The sequence below is a fragment of the Apostichopus japonicus genome, chromosome 17 (assembly GCF_037975245.1).
Source record: "Apostichopus japonicus isolate 1M-3 chromosome 17, ASM3797524v1, whole genome shotgun sequence".
Classification (NCBI taxonomy): Eukaryota; Metazoa; Echinodermata; class Holothuroidea; order Aspidochirotida; family Stichopodidae; genus Apostichopus; species Apostichopus japonicus.
The window spans coordinates 5,415,093-5,433,230 of NC_092577.1; the positions used below are offsets into that span (position 1 = coordinate 5,415,093).

The window sequence follows — 18,138 nt, forward strand, 5'->3', positions numbered from 1 at the left end:
AGTGGATAGAGGATTTCGCTATCAGCGAGGAACTGACAATACTGCCCCCAAAACTGTAAAGGTCTATCAAATGTATCTGTATGCAATTTGTCGAGCCCACGTTGATTACATTTCTAACATGTAGGCAATCCACGGTGTTGCAGGTCTCATGTACAGCAAACACCGATTTCAAATGAACAAATTTATTATTAGCTCCGCAATCGTGCAATTCCGTTTTTGAAGTTAACATGACTACATTATGTTGTAAATCCAACACTGAAAAAAACCTAGGCTTGGAGTCCTGACTCCAGTATCATGCTTTAACAGTGATACAATTGTTGTGAACTTTTCCCTTTTTTCATTTTAACAGTTTGAACACTGGGAAGATTATCACTCATGTCAACCAGTGAAATTCAAATGCCATGTGAAGGTAATTATACATTGAATAGGTCGACTTTGTCGTCTTTTGCGCTTAGACGCAGGGAATAGACCCTGGCTATACGCCTAATCACAGTGCAGTTTATGTATCGCGCGTACTCACGGACGCGCCTACCAGTAATAGGCTTGACCCGGACGCAAATGTGCAACGAGTCACAAACCTGCGAATTTCACACTCCCATGTTGAACGTGCTATCATTGCGTCGGACATTAACGCCGTTCTAACCCTTTGTGGCACGTAGAAATTTTTGGAAATTTCAACGACCGACAATAAAGTTAAGTTCGCGCATAACTGGACCAGGCCAGGTATAATACCTGCCGTAACAGTTTTAGGTTCAGGCTAGTGCGTCCAAAGCTAGAACTAGGCTTATTGTAGGCTAAGATTACGCTCCTTATGTTCAATGTGCCTGAAACTAAGGACTGAGTATTGATATAAAATATAAATTTGACATTTAACCACGGGATATTTGATCTCGGTTCCCATGGCAACCACATATTTTGATAGTAATTGACATTTCCATTATAACTATGAAGGATCCATGTCCATTCATTGTTCCCCCTGGAGTAATAGCAAGAAAACGATTTCACTAAATTGACCTTTGACCTCTCGCTATTGTATCTGGGGGTCTGCGAGACACAAGGGTTCACCTGGGCCCCCATAAATCCACACACCGACACGTTTTGACCCCCCTCAGTCATTGTCTTCCGGTCACCCTGGGGTACCCTACCATGAATGACACCCCGAGAGTAGCTACTCTTGAAAATTAACCGATACAATGGTTACTGTTGTTATGGTAACTGGCATAGCTGTATATGGCCCAACTGGTAAAGGGACTGCAATTCTCATCCCCTCCTTATGACAGCGATGAGATAATTAATATGAATCTATGAACATTACCTTTAATGCTGGTCATACTCCAAATATATTTCGGACGATAGATGTGAACGTTGATAAATGATAAAATCAACTTCTTCGCATGATGTATTTTCACGAAAAGCCTCCCTTTCTACTTCTATTGGAAATAACTTGCTATAACGACTCTCATAAGAACTTCGCTTCCGTTTTTTTGTTATAAAATATTTCAGATAAATCTATTTTGAGGCGATATTTATATAAAGTTACTGTCAATGAAGATCATGCTTTTAAATATTGATGAGGGTGTAAAATTTATTTAAACAGCCACCCTCCTCCCCCCCCCCCCCAAAAAAAACGCGACGAGAAAAAATAGAGTCCGATAGAGTTAACAGTATGTTATCGTACAATTTGTTTATTAATCAAATTTATCTTATTCTAAACTACAGTTTCGATTATATCACGATAACATAAAGACTGTTAAACAGCTTAAGTTTGCTTATAAACAATTCTGTAACTATTGCATGATTAAGATATTGTTAAATATGCCGGTGTTTGCGTTCAAGCAGTAAATTTTTGCTCGATATTAAGATAATTTCACATATTGTAGAAGGTGAATTTGAAGCAAGCACATGTGATTGTCAAATTGTTGACTGAGGACCAACTATTTTTCCATTTTATTTTGGATTTGGTAAGATTCCAACTATACCTTATGAATGAAGTTAACAAAGGAAGAATAAATACATATGATGTATTCATATTGTTGCATCCACATTTTAAAGCAAAATATTGAATTAATGTTTCATCACAGGCTTCTGCTTTATATTCACTTTTGTTTCACTGCGGTTTCGGTCATTGCCATGATAAACAAATGCAAGTTAAGTTCGTTAAGATCCATGACATGTAGTCGTTACACAATTAATTCAGTTATTAGATGATATACATAGTTAAATATATATCGAATCCAAATATCAGATCTTGAAATATAATAGAGTACAGTAGTTCCAACTTACTGGAACAAGAGCAAAATAGGTAAACTGAAAAGTACATTAAAATCGTCAGGATTTCTTAAACTAAGTGACTGTAAGATATTCAAAATTCTAAAATGAATATACAAAGTAATGCTATATATAACCCTTGATATTGGATGTGATGCCAGAATAGATTTATTCTTATCAGTCGCTTTTTTCCATGCATATTGTAGAATATCTAAATTTCAATGTACAATTGTTTCTATTCCTTTCTAAGACTGCTTTTTACGATGTGAAACAAGATGACAAGAAAAGAAGAAGAATAAGCTATAACCGTTAAACAAGTCGTGAAAATAGTTCCTCCGATTATGGGTTCACGTTTATATTGCTTATGTAGTCCGTTCTGTCCTTGGATTTTCGATAATTCATATCAGTTTTATACTTTACAGGAAGAAAGATCCAGCTATAAAACAAAATAGTGCGCCGGCTAGTCATACCTTATTACACATTCCTAGAAGTGTATGTCATTTTACCTTTTTCCATTTCTCTTAGAGACAATACCACAAAATATAAAATAATAATGTAAACATACACACACTTTTTTAATTAGCATGATCCTCACAAAACATCAAATAGTCATAAAAGCATCAACTCTGGAATTTTTATAATTTTGTATACATTTTCATCCAAAATGTAGCGAAATCAACGTCAAATATTCAGCAGAGCGATAATTGTGATGAAGAGAATACGTAATAACTCTTAAGAACCTATTTTCCAATCTACTAAACAGGAAGAATAGTATAAGAAAACTGTACAAGAACGTAAACGATTAAACTAAGTCATTATAACATGTTTAACATTTAGAATAAAGACAGAACATAAAGTTGTGTCACTATAGTTAGCTGATCAGAATTAAGATCAGTCATTAAAAACAGAGGAAACTATACAGAAAGAGACAGTAAAATATGCACGGACAGAAAATAACATACTTCTACTTTGTATTATGTAAATTGTTTTTCCTAAAAAAGAAAGTTTTATCCAAGTATTGCAGCGTCTGGTTGTGTTTCACGAAATATAGAAGATCCAATTAAATGTTTTGTTGTTGAAATATTGCCACAAGTGATCTCAAATAATTCTACAAGATCCCCCTGTTATCAACAATCATCATGATGAAGTTAAAGCAAAGCTTACTACACCAATAGTTCCCTTTTTGAGTTCGTATAAAAATGATAACTCTTCTGATGAGTTGTTTAACCTCATTAAAAAAAATCATATTTGCGGAAAAAAAGAAATATTACCTTAACATGACCAGTGCTTTATTTGTCATATAGTACTCGATATCTTTTGGACCTTAATAAAATTGTCTCAAATTATACAAATGCACAATTAATATATCATATTTTGAAATATAACAAAGAACATAGTGTTTCAATTTACTTGAACAAGAGCAAAATATGTATACTGAAAAAGTACATAAAAATCGTCCTTACAAGAATTCATACAACTTAATGACTGTAAGATATTCAAAATTCTAAAATGAATATACAAAGTAACATTCACGAACTGAAGCTAGGTTATGGGAATAACCAACGATCATTGTAGAAACGATAAGAAAAAATCAGTCAAGAAAAACAAAAAAATGCATCTGCAACGAAGCTAGACCCAATTTGTCAGGCAGGACAATTATTACCTAAAATGACTTTATATAAGAAATATTACAGCGTCTGCAGGTTGTGTTCTCGGAAAACATGAGATGTTGAATTGTTGAATGTGATTGACCTACTATTTTCAACACAAAGTGTGAAACTGCAAACAGTAACATTATGTACATCTAGTCGATAGTTAGTTGAGATTAGTTTGTTAACCATATTTACATAATATTCAGTTTGCTGTAAGTGCTAATTTAACGTAGGATCATATTAACACATACTTTTTGAAATGAGAAATTTAATAACATAAATAAATATAGATGCAAGCATTGAATATTGTTTCACGTATAATGATATGTCTATAATGTAAAGATGGGAACAATAAACTGAGGCGTTATCTTTTCGTACAGATGCTTCTAAATTTTACAATGAACAAGTGACTTCAAAATAACTGTAATAATAATAATAATAATAATATGTAAACATATTAAATTCTATACTTATAATTTATATAATTTGGAAGCTGGTTCATAATTTCCTCCTAGCACTGGTTTTATCAGTGATTCCGTTGTTTTTAAGACTATTTGAACAGCAGAAGAAATACAAATATTATTATTTCACCAAATCACACGAAGGGTATCAACTAATTGAAGACAATTTATGTCATATAGGGATGTACATTCACAAAGCATCACTTGGGTTGATGGAGTTGTTTGTGTTCATCTACACATCTGAATTTCGCACACTTATCAAGAGCATATCCGGGGATGGAGTGTACAACCCCACAAAAGCACATAAAAATAGCTGTATGCAAAAAGTTAATTGAAGACCTAGGTACATACTTAATGTATAGCCTAAATATTTCCCTCCCGCACCCCTTAAGACCTCAAGGCCATTACCGATTCCTGCTTAGAATCCTGCATCCGTAGGATTTTAAGCAGCAGGATTATGCAGGATTATAACAGCTGTGATATATCCAAATAAAATGGAAATGGTGACATTTTATTAAACATTAGCCAACGTTATTGAGTCAAGATACTTCTCGTAACACGTAGGCATTCCTCAAATCTTGAATAGCTTCCTCTCTAGTAATCTCGATCCAACCAAGTGGAATGTTTGCCTCCTTCCGCCCATACATCTTTGCGAAATCTTCGTTGAAGTTATTCATCACCCACTTCCAATACTTAACCGGAGATTGGTCTCGCACTGGTTGAATGATCCAGTCAGGGAAGTGAGTTTGATAATCACGATACTTTTGTTTCACATTCCCTTCCCAATACGTATCATTGGAAGTTACGGAAGAGGTACATATATTACATAAAAGCCTCTCTGAACCCTTGGAAGCTGTACCAACTAGTCCTTCTGGAAAGTGCAATTCTGCTCTGTGCTTTTCATGTTGCGCTGTCATATTGTCACAAGGCGCGTGGCATATTGGACATTGTGCAGTGCAACCACTGACATGTCTTGCTATTTCAGCCTGCGGCTTTGTTGGTAAAGCACGTAGCATCCTCTCCGCTTCTTGAATACACCCACTTCGGGGTATACCTAGAGTGTCCTTAATATCGCTTTCGATATCATCTTTCAGATAATTCTTAATTTGATCGGTAAAGAAGGATAATTCTTTTACGTCAAAAAGAAGAATGGTTTTAACATCGTCATCCGAAATATGTAACGTTTCTACATTTTCTTTAATTGCCTTGAAAAAGTTCTTAATCCAAATAGAATATTCACTTTCGCTTCCATTATTTTCATTTATGGGTTGTTTACTATGCAGTGAAACTGTAGAGTGTACGATTTCCAACAACGTGGGTATAATGTCTTGAACTTCCTCTTCGACCATTACTTCAACGAATGATTTGTTTTGCGTTGTAGAAACACAAACCTCTGCTATTTTACGAAGGGACCAGTCTTCTAAGAATGTTGGCAGGTCTAGAATAAAATTGTAGTAATCTTGAAAGTCGTTATTAATTGCCATGTCCTCTAGTAGTTGTCCAAACATTTTAAACTTACTCGCAAAATATGGGCAGTCTTCTCTCACAGCTTTGAAAATTGCAGGACCGAGATAGCATTTTATTCTGTCAGCAAGTTTTTCGTATAGTAATCTGGTGACGCTTGCTGATGCACGGGTATCTTGAAAGGCACTAGAGAAGAGTGCATTAAAATCTTCCCAGAGGTTTTTCTTTTCTTTTGTGAGCAGCTCTCGTAAGGAATACTTTTCGTTGTATTTACATCTTCCTTCATAGATAATGGGTACGGCTTGGTTGCACACCTGTTCAAGGACTTTAATTTTGGTATCTTGTGATAAAAGTGTTCCGTCGAAATTACTATTCAGCTGCACAACCGATGTATCTATCAACTGTTTTATTATTGAAGGTTCAAAAGCAAAGTCATTTTCAATGTCACTTATAAGAATTGCAAGGGAAATTCCTACAATTTTGTCCACATTATCTTTGATGCCAGTCTGGTTAGGACCACCTTGAGCAAATTTTACTTTCAATCGCTTCATCAATCCATCTTTCAAAAGGTCTCTCTTTTCACCAACTTGGAACACGTACGAATATACTTCCCTTCTGACTTCCTCTTCTTCTACAGTCTTACTAGGATAGGATGCACATATCTCTTTGATCCAATCTTCCCACAGGGTCTCGAATGTCTGCCGTATTTGTTCGTTCGACATGTTTTCCAGTGTTTTAAGATCTGCGATATTACCACGCTGAGCTAACGCTTCTTGTCGCGCCATTTCACGGAGCTGGTTTCTACATACGGGAAGGAGATGGTCCATGTGATCTAACTGGTGAATACTTTCTTCAACTCTGTTCAGCGCGTCACGTGCATCTTGCTTAAAAGTGCGTCCCGTGAGCTCTAGATCGTGCAAAAATTCGTCCTCGAATTTGTGAAGTTGGTCATCATTATGCTCAACGTTGTTTTTTAAGTAAGCACGAATAAGCGCTTCAAGACGACTACATTCTTCGTCAACAACATGATTAATTTCTTCCAACAAAGTTTGCTTTGTTTCACTGACAAATGTTTTCGGAACATTCCTAAGTTTCTGCTGTGCATCGGACTCACTTTCCATTGTTTTCTGCCTCATTTCGATAACCCATTGGCCATATGTGTGTTGAAAAGTTTTATAACGCAAAGCAGTCACACAATTTTGAAAGCTGAATATGAAATTCTCCTCTTTTACTGCATTCCAAATGTTAGTTGTTCTCTCTGAGAATTGCCTTAGGGTACGGGATGTTTCTTTCAAGTCGTCGATTATTATCTTTCTCAACATCATGATCTTTTCACTGTAACGATGATTCGGGGGCGCCATTGCTCCTTGCCAGAGACTTGGGATGTATTGTACATTCTCGTTGCTCTTTAGATTGAAAACATCAGAGAACCGCGTGTATAGATAACCATAGCCTTCAGCATTTGCAGCTGCTGCAACTGCCTCATCTAGGCTTGTCAAAATAGCCTGTGTGCATGCTTCATTCTTTTCAACAGCTGCTAAGTCTGCGACGAACTGTTGAACAAGTCTGCAAGATGAGTCGATGTTTACCTCTCTCATGCGTATAAATGCATGCGCTGCTATCTGTAGCACGTCTGTCATATCTTTTCCTACTGTCTGTCCTGCGATATTAATAATTGTCGAATCTGCTAAACAAAGGGCAAAAGTTGCTAACTCATTATCATGTCTAAAATCTTCATGAAATGATCGCTCCGGAGCCTTCAGACCCTCGGTGTCGATGACAATCAAATACTCAAATCGTGTGTCTGTTTGCAGCTCTTTGTGAACCTTAAGCAATTGAATGAATACCCCACGCGTGCATCGACCAGCGCTTACCGCGAACTTCACTCCAAACATGCAATTAAGTAAGGTTGATTTACCACTGCTTTGGATACCGAGTACTGAAACTGCGCAGACTTTCGGATTTCCCAGTTGTTCAGTTGCAGAAGCGAGCACTGCCTGTACCCATTTAATAGGAACTCTACCTACGTCGCCATCCAATATTTCCAATGTATATCCGTTAATTAACAGTGTTGCTGCGATTTTAGGCAGCTCCACTTCATTAATTTTGCTGTCAACATTTGTTCCATTTTGAAGTTTTAATTCCTCGTAGGCTTCATACCGTTGCCCAAGTTCACGCATGAAATGTTCAATGCCTAAGGAATTTTTGTCAATACAAGCCGTTACCTGTTGAGCATCTTGAAGCAATTTTATGTCTTCATCATTGAGCCACTTGAGTTCAGCTACATAATCTTTCGACTGTTTGGGATTATCCTTTAGTTTGCTTTTCTGAGTGTTAAGTTCTCTACTTTTCCTTTGAATGTCACGCAACTGCTTACGTAAAGGAGTAAGCTTCTCTTGTGACAGATCATTCAGAAAGAATTCAAGCCATGCAAGGAAGTACCTGGAAATTTCAGACGGTTGCCTTTGATTAAGAGCTTCAATGAGGTTTAATATATCATCCGTTGGCTGAGTATTTAGTTGCTGCTCTCGAACTTCACGCATTTGTCTTTTCAAGTCGTCATGGAAGTGCTCTACAGTTGGAAATTTGTTATCGAATCGTTTGCTCCACTTTTTATCCAAACCGGCATACTTGCTCCATAATTCTGACTGCAGTGGAAGATGAACTTTCTTATAATCCTCAGGGCATTTTTTTACGTTGGACAAGATACCAGCTGCGATATTTTTTCCTGCAACACACCCTTCCACTTCATCGTCGACTACGATTTGCAAATCTTTGCAAAACTTCTGGAGAGATCTAATGGATCTAAACTGTTCTTGTTTTTGCTTTACATGACCTTCCCACAAGACTAAATTGAGCTCTTTACAAATATCTGAGCCAATGTCTAATAGAAACGCCTTGCTGAACAGAATTGTAACGTTGTCTTTGCGTAATACGTCACCTTGCTTTTGAGGATTCTCAGTTGTGACGACACACAGAAGATGCTTTGTCACTTTCATTTCCTTTATTTGACTTCGATTTCTCAGGAAGGTTTCCTCTTTCACTAACAAAACGACCACATCTGATGCCAATAGAGCAAACTTCCTCTGCTTGGGGAATTCGAAAGCGTTTCCACGTAAATTCAAGAAGGTTATTGCGTCTAGAAGCCTAGAGTTAGCATCTTCTTCGCTCCCGGTGCTTTCTGGTAAAAACCAAAACGTCTCAACTGTTCCCTTTGACAACTTGGCACACGACGGCTCCTCGTCGCAGTCCACAAAGTAAGGGTGATCACTGTTACCTTGCAGCTTGCCAACAACCTTATTCAGTAATTTTGATTTTGAGATACCTATGTCTCCAAATCTAAGAAATGAAACTATGGGTATTTCATGCTCAATCACCGATTTTTCAATTGGAGTGTTCTCATTTATTGGCTTCCAGGACTTGTAAATTTTCCGAAGTCCCCAAAGCAAAAGTTGAACCTCAGTTTGATGTTGAAGACTGGGAAGAAGTAGAGGAACGGCAAGTCTGCACGCTGCCATTTTTGATAAAATCTCCTGTTTAAGGAAAGGGTCACAGCTATGCAATGCAGCAAATGTTAAATCCATTGCGCTCATAATGTTATTTGGCTCCTCGGACTCGCTTCTTGTAACATCTACTGAGTCAAAAATATCAAAATCAGCCGCCTTACTACTTTTTGAAATATTCTCTAAAATTTCGCTTGGTAGCTGTACGTATTTACGCCCGCGAAAATCAAGCGAATTGATTGCTGTCATAAACTTCCAAAATGCGTTCTTGCTTGTATTTTCGATTTCGTAGGCATCCCTTCTTACAGATGTAGCTTCCACAATTCCTATGTCTCTTTGAACTATGTTGAGTATTTCAAAAACACTTTTTTCGGGAGATAAGGTTTGAGGAAATGCAGTGTCACAACTGCTTGGACCCTCAGTACTTTTATGCAAATCAGTCACGTCTTTACAAGAGGTCCAACTTGCTTCTAAGAGATTTCGCAAAGAATCGCAAAGCACTGCAAATATCTGGCCGTGATTTTTTAATATATTCCAAACTGGCACAAGGTTTTCGTCTTCATAACTACCTTGCACTACTGTGTGGGTTTTGCTTAAATCATTTTTATATTGTCTGAAGCCTACATCAGATTTAAGAGTGCCTCCCTCGAACACCTTAATTTGTCGACATAATTCCACATAATCCCTGTCGGGATTGTTTTCATTTTCAATACATATGAAATGTGTGTCTCCGCCTGCTGAACATGAATCTACATTATTTGGATTTAAGTCATTCAAGTCTCTCTCAATTGCATCCCAAATTAATTTTCCACAACCACTTTTAATACCAGATGAGCTCACCTTAAGGAAACAACGTCCACCAACTTCGAAAGGTCCTAGTGATACGTGAGAACCAAATGACTTGAAAAATGAGACAATGTCATCGTTAACGTCTTTATTGATCGAAGTGACGTCAGTAGAAGCAAATTTCTTGGATATATTCTGCAGATTGCAAAGAGCATCTGCTGTTAGTTGTAATAAATGTTCACTCGTTGTCTCCAGTTTCTTTGTCACGTGCCAGGATAGTTTTATTTTGGACATATATTCGACTTTTTCCCATTCGTCTTCTGTAACAGGCGTAGGCATATTTTCAGGGGTGTTTTCATGTCCTTTTGCACACAATGACATAAACAATTGTTCACTTTCGATATCAAAGAAGTTACGTGTTAGGGAGTGTTCGGTCAAAAATGGTATTTCATCAATTTGGTAGGAGAGCCGCGCAAGGGGTCGACAAGGGTTAACTATATTGATGTCGATACTATGTTTTTTATTTAAACCCGTGACGTAGATTACCTGAGGCGAAAGTTCCCGATGTCCACTATCAGTTGCTTCGGCATTTTGCTTGGTCGTACTTCGATCTTCCATGATGTTAGTAATGCTATCATCACTTTCTGATACAACTTAAACTGTTAACTTGGTCTTCGACGAAATCAGGAATCTAATAGACCGTTGTTGAACTGTTTTGAAACATGAAAGGAAAAACTGTGTCAAATTAAGTTACAGTTAAAGATCATGGCTTACTTCTCGACCGCCAAACACCCTGTATCTACTGATTTTCGTCGGTCACATGTAGTAGCAATCCTCATAATCATTAAAAACATTATTGACCTCTAACGCGACGCGCCATAATAGACCTTCAATCTAACTGTGTATTATCGAGTTGGCAAATTATCTCTATATTCCATCTATTTATACATCTTTATAAATTGCAGCCAGAAGTCACACGGTCACAGGAATGCTTTAAACATGAAAATGCTACCATAGGAATATATTCTGGAAACTCGGTGACAATTCCCACAGGTTGTAGCTAGTTGTGACAGCTCTTATGTATTTAGAAACAATTGTGTATGTCAGCAAATAGTTTCTCGTTTTTTGACACAAAGCAGAAATATTTCACACTTAAGAACTGTGCCTTACCCACCAATACAGCTGATGTCTTCTAAATTACATTCAATGAACTTAATTAGTTTTAGTAGTAATTGAATAGTTACGCCACTCTTTTATGTAATGTTTCGACAGCGATTAATGAAAACGAACGAAACATTAAGCAGAGCGAATAATATACATTGCACCAAGATTAGTAGAAAACCCAAACCAGCAGTGGAAATTGCAAGCACAATAAACTCATGTTTGCTGGTATAATTGTCGTCTATTGTTACTATCCTATCAGTTCCAGCTCTTTTGTCGAAGGAATCATGTAGATTTAATATCCCATTTAAATCCAAAAAGAAGCATGTTTCTGTAATCCCACGGAAAATTTCCAAAACTTTAAATATCTTGCAGACGATTAGACACGAATAACAGAGTTTCAAGTCACCTCAGTCTGGTAACACTGAGTCGATGCTTAAATGATTCTGTCTAGATTAAAAGATGGCGCAAGACAATGCGGATAGTTTCAAGTAAGCGGTTCAGGCACATGTCCAATGTGTCCTTAATCTTTATATTTTGAAAGTACACATGAAAAATAGTACATTAGTTACAAATCCCAGTCTGTTCGACAGGTGCGACTATACATAAGAAGTTTAGACATCTCGAAAATATAGTGCAATTGTAATGATATTCTTCTAATATACGGTTTTGAGTTGAAAGAAGGCCCATGTTCTATTGATCAGAAAATTGAACACTTGAACGTTAAACGGACAAGAGGAGCACTCGACAACTAGAAAGAAAAGCTGACACTGCATGATTTAAACATCTGATTCAATTCAGAAATCATAATTATTATTCCAAACTTAAAGAAATTTTTTGATTTCCATAGGTGTCTGGAGAAAATCCTTTGTTTGCCAATAACAACTTATGTCCCAATTCCAGGAAGACATTTGGAGGTATATACGGCCATAAACCTAAGGTGAGCTATATACGTGAACTTATATTAACACCTTTGAAGAATGTTGAATTTGAGGAAAGGTCGTCAAAAACATAAATGATACATTCATACATATACTCACTGGTTTTGTGCTAGTCCAAATTAATTCCTTCATTGAGGGTCCTCTCCTTTCTCTTCTCCGAGGTAGAACTACAAAATAAACAACCACTATATCATATATTTATGTGAAGAGTCACTAGACAGTTAAATTACGCAACGCGGGATGCTCAAAATGTGTTATATACAATGGCATAGTACAGTTTACAGCAAGTATGAAGGTATTTATATAACGGGCATTTAATCTGAACAATTACTGAACTAAGGTAACGTGATTGCAACAGTATTGAAAGTTGTCACTTTGCTGAGCTAAAAATATTCAAATTGTTCCATGTAGGAAAGCTACTGCATGAACGTTTTTATGCAAAGAAATAATAGAAACATATAATAGATGCAAAGAGGTTTGATACTTGTCAACGGAACGACCTGTCGCAAATGGTCCCATCGAAACATGGGAGCCAAATGCATCAATAAATGAACAAATCTCTCGCTTAACAACGTCAACTGGTTTAACATGATTAAGTTGCTGCCCATGTTCCTTGGATAACTGAAACGAATTCTCGACAAGTCGCATTTGAGAAGGATCTCCCTTGTAACGTTTATGCACATACCAAGTATGTTTCACTTTCGATATATATTTAATCTTACCAATGAGTATAACAGGTAGGTATCGGTATATCCTGTAAAAGATTGTTATGTCCATGTGTACATAGTGATAAATACAACTACTCACTATTTAAGTGAAAGAAGTTCCAGGTCACTGAAATTATTAGAATTTCTAACTTTTCTAATGATATGTAACGAGAGTCGCTCTGTAAGCAGTGAAATTTATATCATGTTTATTAAATCATAAACCTCGTAATGGGTGAATTACTTGGGATGTATTATGTAACGTAATGGAATCATCGTTAACCTTCAGCGGGTTTGGTTCACTTCTCTCAAAGGACAGTAATTTCCGTTATTATCACCTTCCATATCTCCAAGTTGGCCTAGGCTTTGCATAAATGAACGAACATTATTTTATTTCTCTTTATTGATGAATAACGTTGACCTAGAAATAATGTTCTAACGCATTATCTTGATTTTTGACATTGCAAACAAATTTCATTATGAACTGGTCAGCCAGAAGAAATTAATCTTCAAAAAACGGAAATAACATAAATATTTGCTATCTACTGTGTTAATAGAAGCAAAAAGATAATGAAAGTATAATTTGATTTGAACAACAATAGGAGATCAAATGCAACAATGATATCAAATTGTTGCTTACTTGAATATTGGAAACCAACTAGGTCATTTTCGTTCTGAATACACACGAAAAAACTCTTTTAATCCATTACTTGTGAAATAGATATGACTCAAACAAGAGTTTCTGGTTTTATCCATCTTTTCTGTCAGATTTCCTGAACTAGTAAGTTAGCTACCCGACGTATGCCTATTTTTAAATGATATATGGTTACACACAATGAGATTATTAAAAGAAAGACAACCATTTTCAGTACTGCTATTTCACATCCCCATCTTAATATGTTATTCATGACCTTTGTTGAGGTATAGTTGTAGCTGACTAATTGATGCCAGTGAAAAATGTCATTATTACAGAAATTGATCATAGAGGTGATATGAAACATCGTCACGGCAGATTTCATACCTTTATTATTGGTCTTTGCCTGTAAAGGTGAAGCAATGCTCGTTCAACTGTCTCTGTCACTGATTGTATACTGAGCTGCATAACACCATTAATCTTGCGTTGGTAAAAGTTAGAGGGAGGAGGAGGGGGAAGAGAAATTAAGTCACAAATGAGTTGATATTCGCAAAATGGCAGAGAGTAAGCTAAATCAAAAAACTTGAATGTATCGTAAAGTGTATGGCTTTCGTCTAAAGAGATTTTTTTACAAAGAGAATATCCTGATAAATAACATTTTGCAATAAATATTTCAAACTCGAACGAAACGACTCTAATTTACAATTGCATACATTTTACTTTTAAACTGACAACCTGCATGAACGTTTTGTTTTAATATGTGTTTCGTGCAAATAGTTCGTGTTAATATTTCGTGCTACTTATATGTTTACTTACCTTCTAATACTATCCTACTCTCCTTTCATCAATTATGCTAAATGTAACTTTCAGAATTGCTAAATTTCTTTGTTTTCAGGAGGAATGTAGAACACCAGTGCTGCCCTTAGTCCACGTTTCGTGAACGCGGACTTGGTCTCGGATTTTACTCCGACTAGATGAGCCCAGACTCCGACATGGGATCAATGCCAGACGACATGCGCAATTGTATTTATTGAAAGACTAGTTCAAATGTTGTCCATATTTTTACAAAGCACCACTACACCAAAGCCTATACTTGTCTGGTTTGAACATTAAAGCAATCTTCTCATTGTTAAGCGGTTCGAGCATGATGCCACTTATTGTGCCTAATAACGGTGCCTTAGAGAGGTCAAACAGAGTCATATAATCAATAAAAACGAAGACAAATGATTAGTGTCGAAAGGTATTGAATTTTCAATACGATTGAGAAAGTCACATGCATCCCTCTAATGATTTACTCCTGATCTGCAACCTATCTCAATTCGACATTAAGATTCGGCCAAACTATATATACAAGAGTTACCAATTGTATCAATGTCATTTTCAACTCCATATTCTTTATAAATACCTTTCCTTAAACCCGGACTACCTGTACAATGACTGGGAGCTACTAGGCTCAACCTCAGCCGCCCTACTTAACACACAACAACAAGTTATATACAGCAAGTATTTGGTTAGGTGTATATTATATCACACGTTGCTATTATTTCCGGGTGAGATTCCAAACAGTCTTTGAAGCTGTACTGTACTTGACCGTCGTGAACTTCCGGGTGACTGCAGTGTCGTATTACACATTCCTTATTTACGTATCCATAACTAATATTTCGGATGTGCTATAACATGCTAAAAACCAAACGTACACATATGGTGCGATCGGTTTCTGAAGTCTAAGTTTTGAACTTAGTTTATAAAGTTTAAACTTGTGTTTACCTAATGTTTTTGTGGCAATATTGGCAATGTCTTGCTGTTTGTGACGTATCACTAGATTATCATGAACGTCATTGTCGTCAACATCATTGTCGTTGTCATCGTTGTCGTTATCGTCGTCGTCATCGATGTTAACTATGTCATCTTTTATATCTTCCTTTGATTTCCTTTGATTCCTTTGATTTCCGTGTGTTTAACTCGATCACTCAGTGTTAGATGTAGCAGACTTCGTTCAATTGCTCTTTGTGTTGTCATTAGGTTCTGCTCAATCTCTCTAGTTGTAGTCCAAGTTTCTGCTCCGTATGTCTTCACTTAATCGTAAAATGTTTACATTCAAGCAACATGCAGCAGTGACAGTTCATATTTTCTTTGAAATACTTACTTGGACGAAAAAAGGGTCATGCGTTTTTCTAATTTTTGCTCAGAAAGAGTCGAACATAGAACTTTCACCTTATTTGCTCTTTGCTCTTTTGACGTCATGGACTAAACATGTTTGAACCAAAGACATAGTAAATTTATGAAACTGTCTGGCTCGGATAATGACGAAGAAGAAAGCCTTCATCCAAGGCAAGTTACTATTGAAAGTGAGTGAAGAAACACACATTTCGTCACAAGAAGGCTGGGACTCATGCCAGTCGGAATTTGAGAAGGATCCTCGTCGCTAGTATTTTGCATGCAAAGCTACAACAGCGCCGACCAAACTGCATGTTCTTCGTAGCAGATAACACTTGTTAACAACTTTACATTTTTGTCAGGATATAGTGCACCTGTGACGTTAGGACCCGAATGCAGAAGAGCTCATAAATACCTGCATAAAAATATATTTAGGTAAACCTAAGTTCTCATATTTGGCATGTTAGTTTGTGGCATAGACAGGAACCTATACTATGCTGACTTTTAACCTTCAATGATTATTGTTAACTCTTTTCTGTGTAACCGATGGAATAATAAGACGTATTTGCGCAGTTAGCCGTCAACCTGACAGTAGAAATACGCTGGGAAGCATTGTAAGTTGGTAGCCTAAATACGACTACTTATAGTGCACCCACCTTATATACTGCAGAAAAATGAATTGTAGAATTTAACCGAATCTAAAGTGATTTGACCGATCAAGTGCTATGAACATAGGAATTTGTATTTTGATTTTTGGTCGATGCCATGGATCCGGTGGTCCCATACTTACTAGTGGAATGAAATCCTTGATTTGCATACGCTGGTAATAATTACGCACTTCATGGCGACTATACAGCATATCAGTCCACTGTGAACTATAAGCTTGATGACGTGGACTTATATAGGCTATGAACATACTACAGTAGGTTATATGATATTGTTAGGAAAACAGAAATGATTGTTAACTTACATGTTTGCTTGTCCAGAATCTCAAAATGAATGGAAACCTCTCACACACGAGCAGTATCTTCGAGAATACTTTCTTCCGTCGAAGTTATATCTCTCTTCGTCAGCTATAGAGCAAGAAAACTCGCTGGCTTGAACAGACCTGACGAAGGCTACATGTTGTTTGTGCCGCAAAGAATTGAGACACTCTTTGTAAATAATCTATAACTGTGTTATGTGCATGCAGTATGATCATGCTAGCAGGGAGATATTGATTACGGCAACAGGTGTACAAGATTGCACGTTCGGGGAATTCCGTATGATAAATATGAGGGCGCCATCGTATGAGCAGTAGAGCGTAACTATATATACTGCACTGAAGCTGAAAGTCTATCGTGGCATTCCCACCTAGCTGAAGACAATGTTTTCATGTTTGAAAAAGGTTGATATTCAGTAAAAACATAGTATTTTTCTAGCTCTGTTTTTCTTATTTAGCAAGTGAACAGAGAATTTGGCTATCAGCGATGAAATTGACAATACTGCCCCCAAAATATCAAAACTGTATGCGAATTGTCGAGCCCAACGTTGATTACATTTCAAACAGATGGGCAATCCATGGAGTTGCATATCTCATTGCCAGCAAAACAATGATATCAAATGAACAAATTCATTATTAGCTACGCAATCTGACAATACCGTACTGGCGGTTAACAAATAACATGACTATAATTATTTTGGGAACGTAACAATGAAAAAAGCTAGACTGGGAATCCTGACACCAGTATCATACTTTTACACTTGAACTTTACACTTTTTAACAGTGATCAAATGATTGTGAAATTTGCATATGCGTTTGTTCATTTTAACACTTTTAACACTAATGAGAGTACCACTCATTGTCAATCAGTGAAATCAAATGCCATGTGAAGGTAATTATACACAGACTGGGTCGACTTTCTCCTCTTGACGTTTAACTATGTGACTTTTGACCTTAACAACATAGCCTTCTTCATACATTAAAGTTCGTACAACACCACATAACAGAACTTATACCATCATATCAAAACACGATTGCACGCTTCCTATCATTGTAAGTGAAATGACTCAACAAAAACCTTATATATCTTTACTTTAAATTGAGAATATTTACTCACAGATTGCCATGAAAAGTCTTGTAGGGCCACTAAATCGCACATAGTTAAGAACAAGATTGCTGAATTTGTAACTTTAAAATTCTCTACGCGCAAATAATAAAGCATAACATATTTTGTTAGATTCTTGCATTTTTAATATCTTGATAAAATCGTTTGACTATTGGTTTAAAGAATCAATCTTTGCAAATGAAACACCAAATAGTTATCCTTAAGCCACGAAAAACGTGTGTACATACACCCCAACTTCACAGCGACTAAAGTGGATTCCCGCAGATCCAATTATTACATCCCTGGTACGTTTGATGAGT

General features: G+C 36.6%; 2 protein-coding genes across 3 annotated transcripts in view; both read right to left on the minus strand.

Moving 5' to 3' along the window:
• LOC139954652 (interferon-induced very large GTPase 1-like) overlaps positions 1-18,138 on the minus strand; it is a 287,324-nt gene that overhangs the window by 141,414 nt on the left and 127,772 nt on the right. The gene's annotated exons all lie outside the window — the stretch shown is intronic.
• Positions 1,668-16,915, minus strand: LOC139984704 (interferon-induced very large GTPase 1-like). 2 transcript variants are annotated; one of them, XM_071998717.1, is made up of 4 exons: positions 16,702-16,915; positions 13,962-14,054; positions 12,336-12,403; positions 1,668-10,844 (listed from the first exon to the last, which is right to left on the minus strand). In XM_071998717.1, the coding sequence occupies exon 4, from the start codon at positions 10,750-10,752 to the stop codon at positions 4,921-4,923; it is 5,832 nt and encodes a 1,943-aa protein (XP_071854818.1). In that variant the 5' UTR covers positions 10,753-10,844; positions 12,336-12,403; positions 13,962-14,054; positions 16,702-16,915; the 3' UTR covers positions 1,668-4,920. The 2 variants fall into 2 exon arrangements, with proteins under 2 accessions (XP_071854818.1, XP_071854819.1); XM_071998718.1 differs by lacking the exon at positions 13,962-14,054.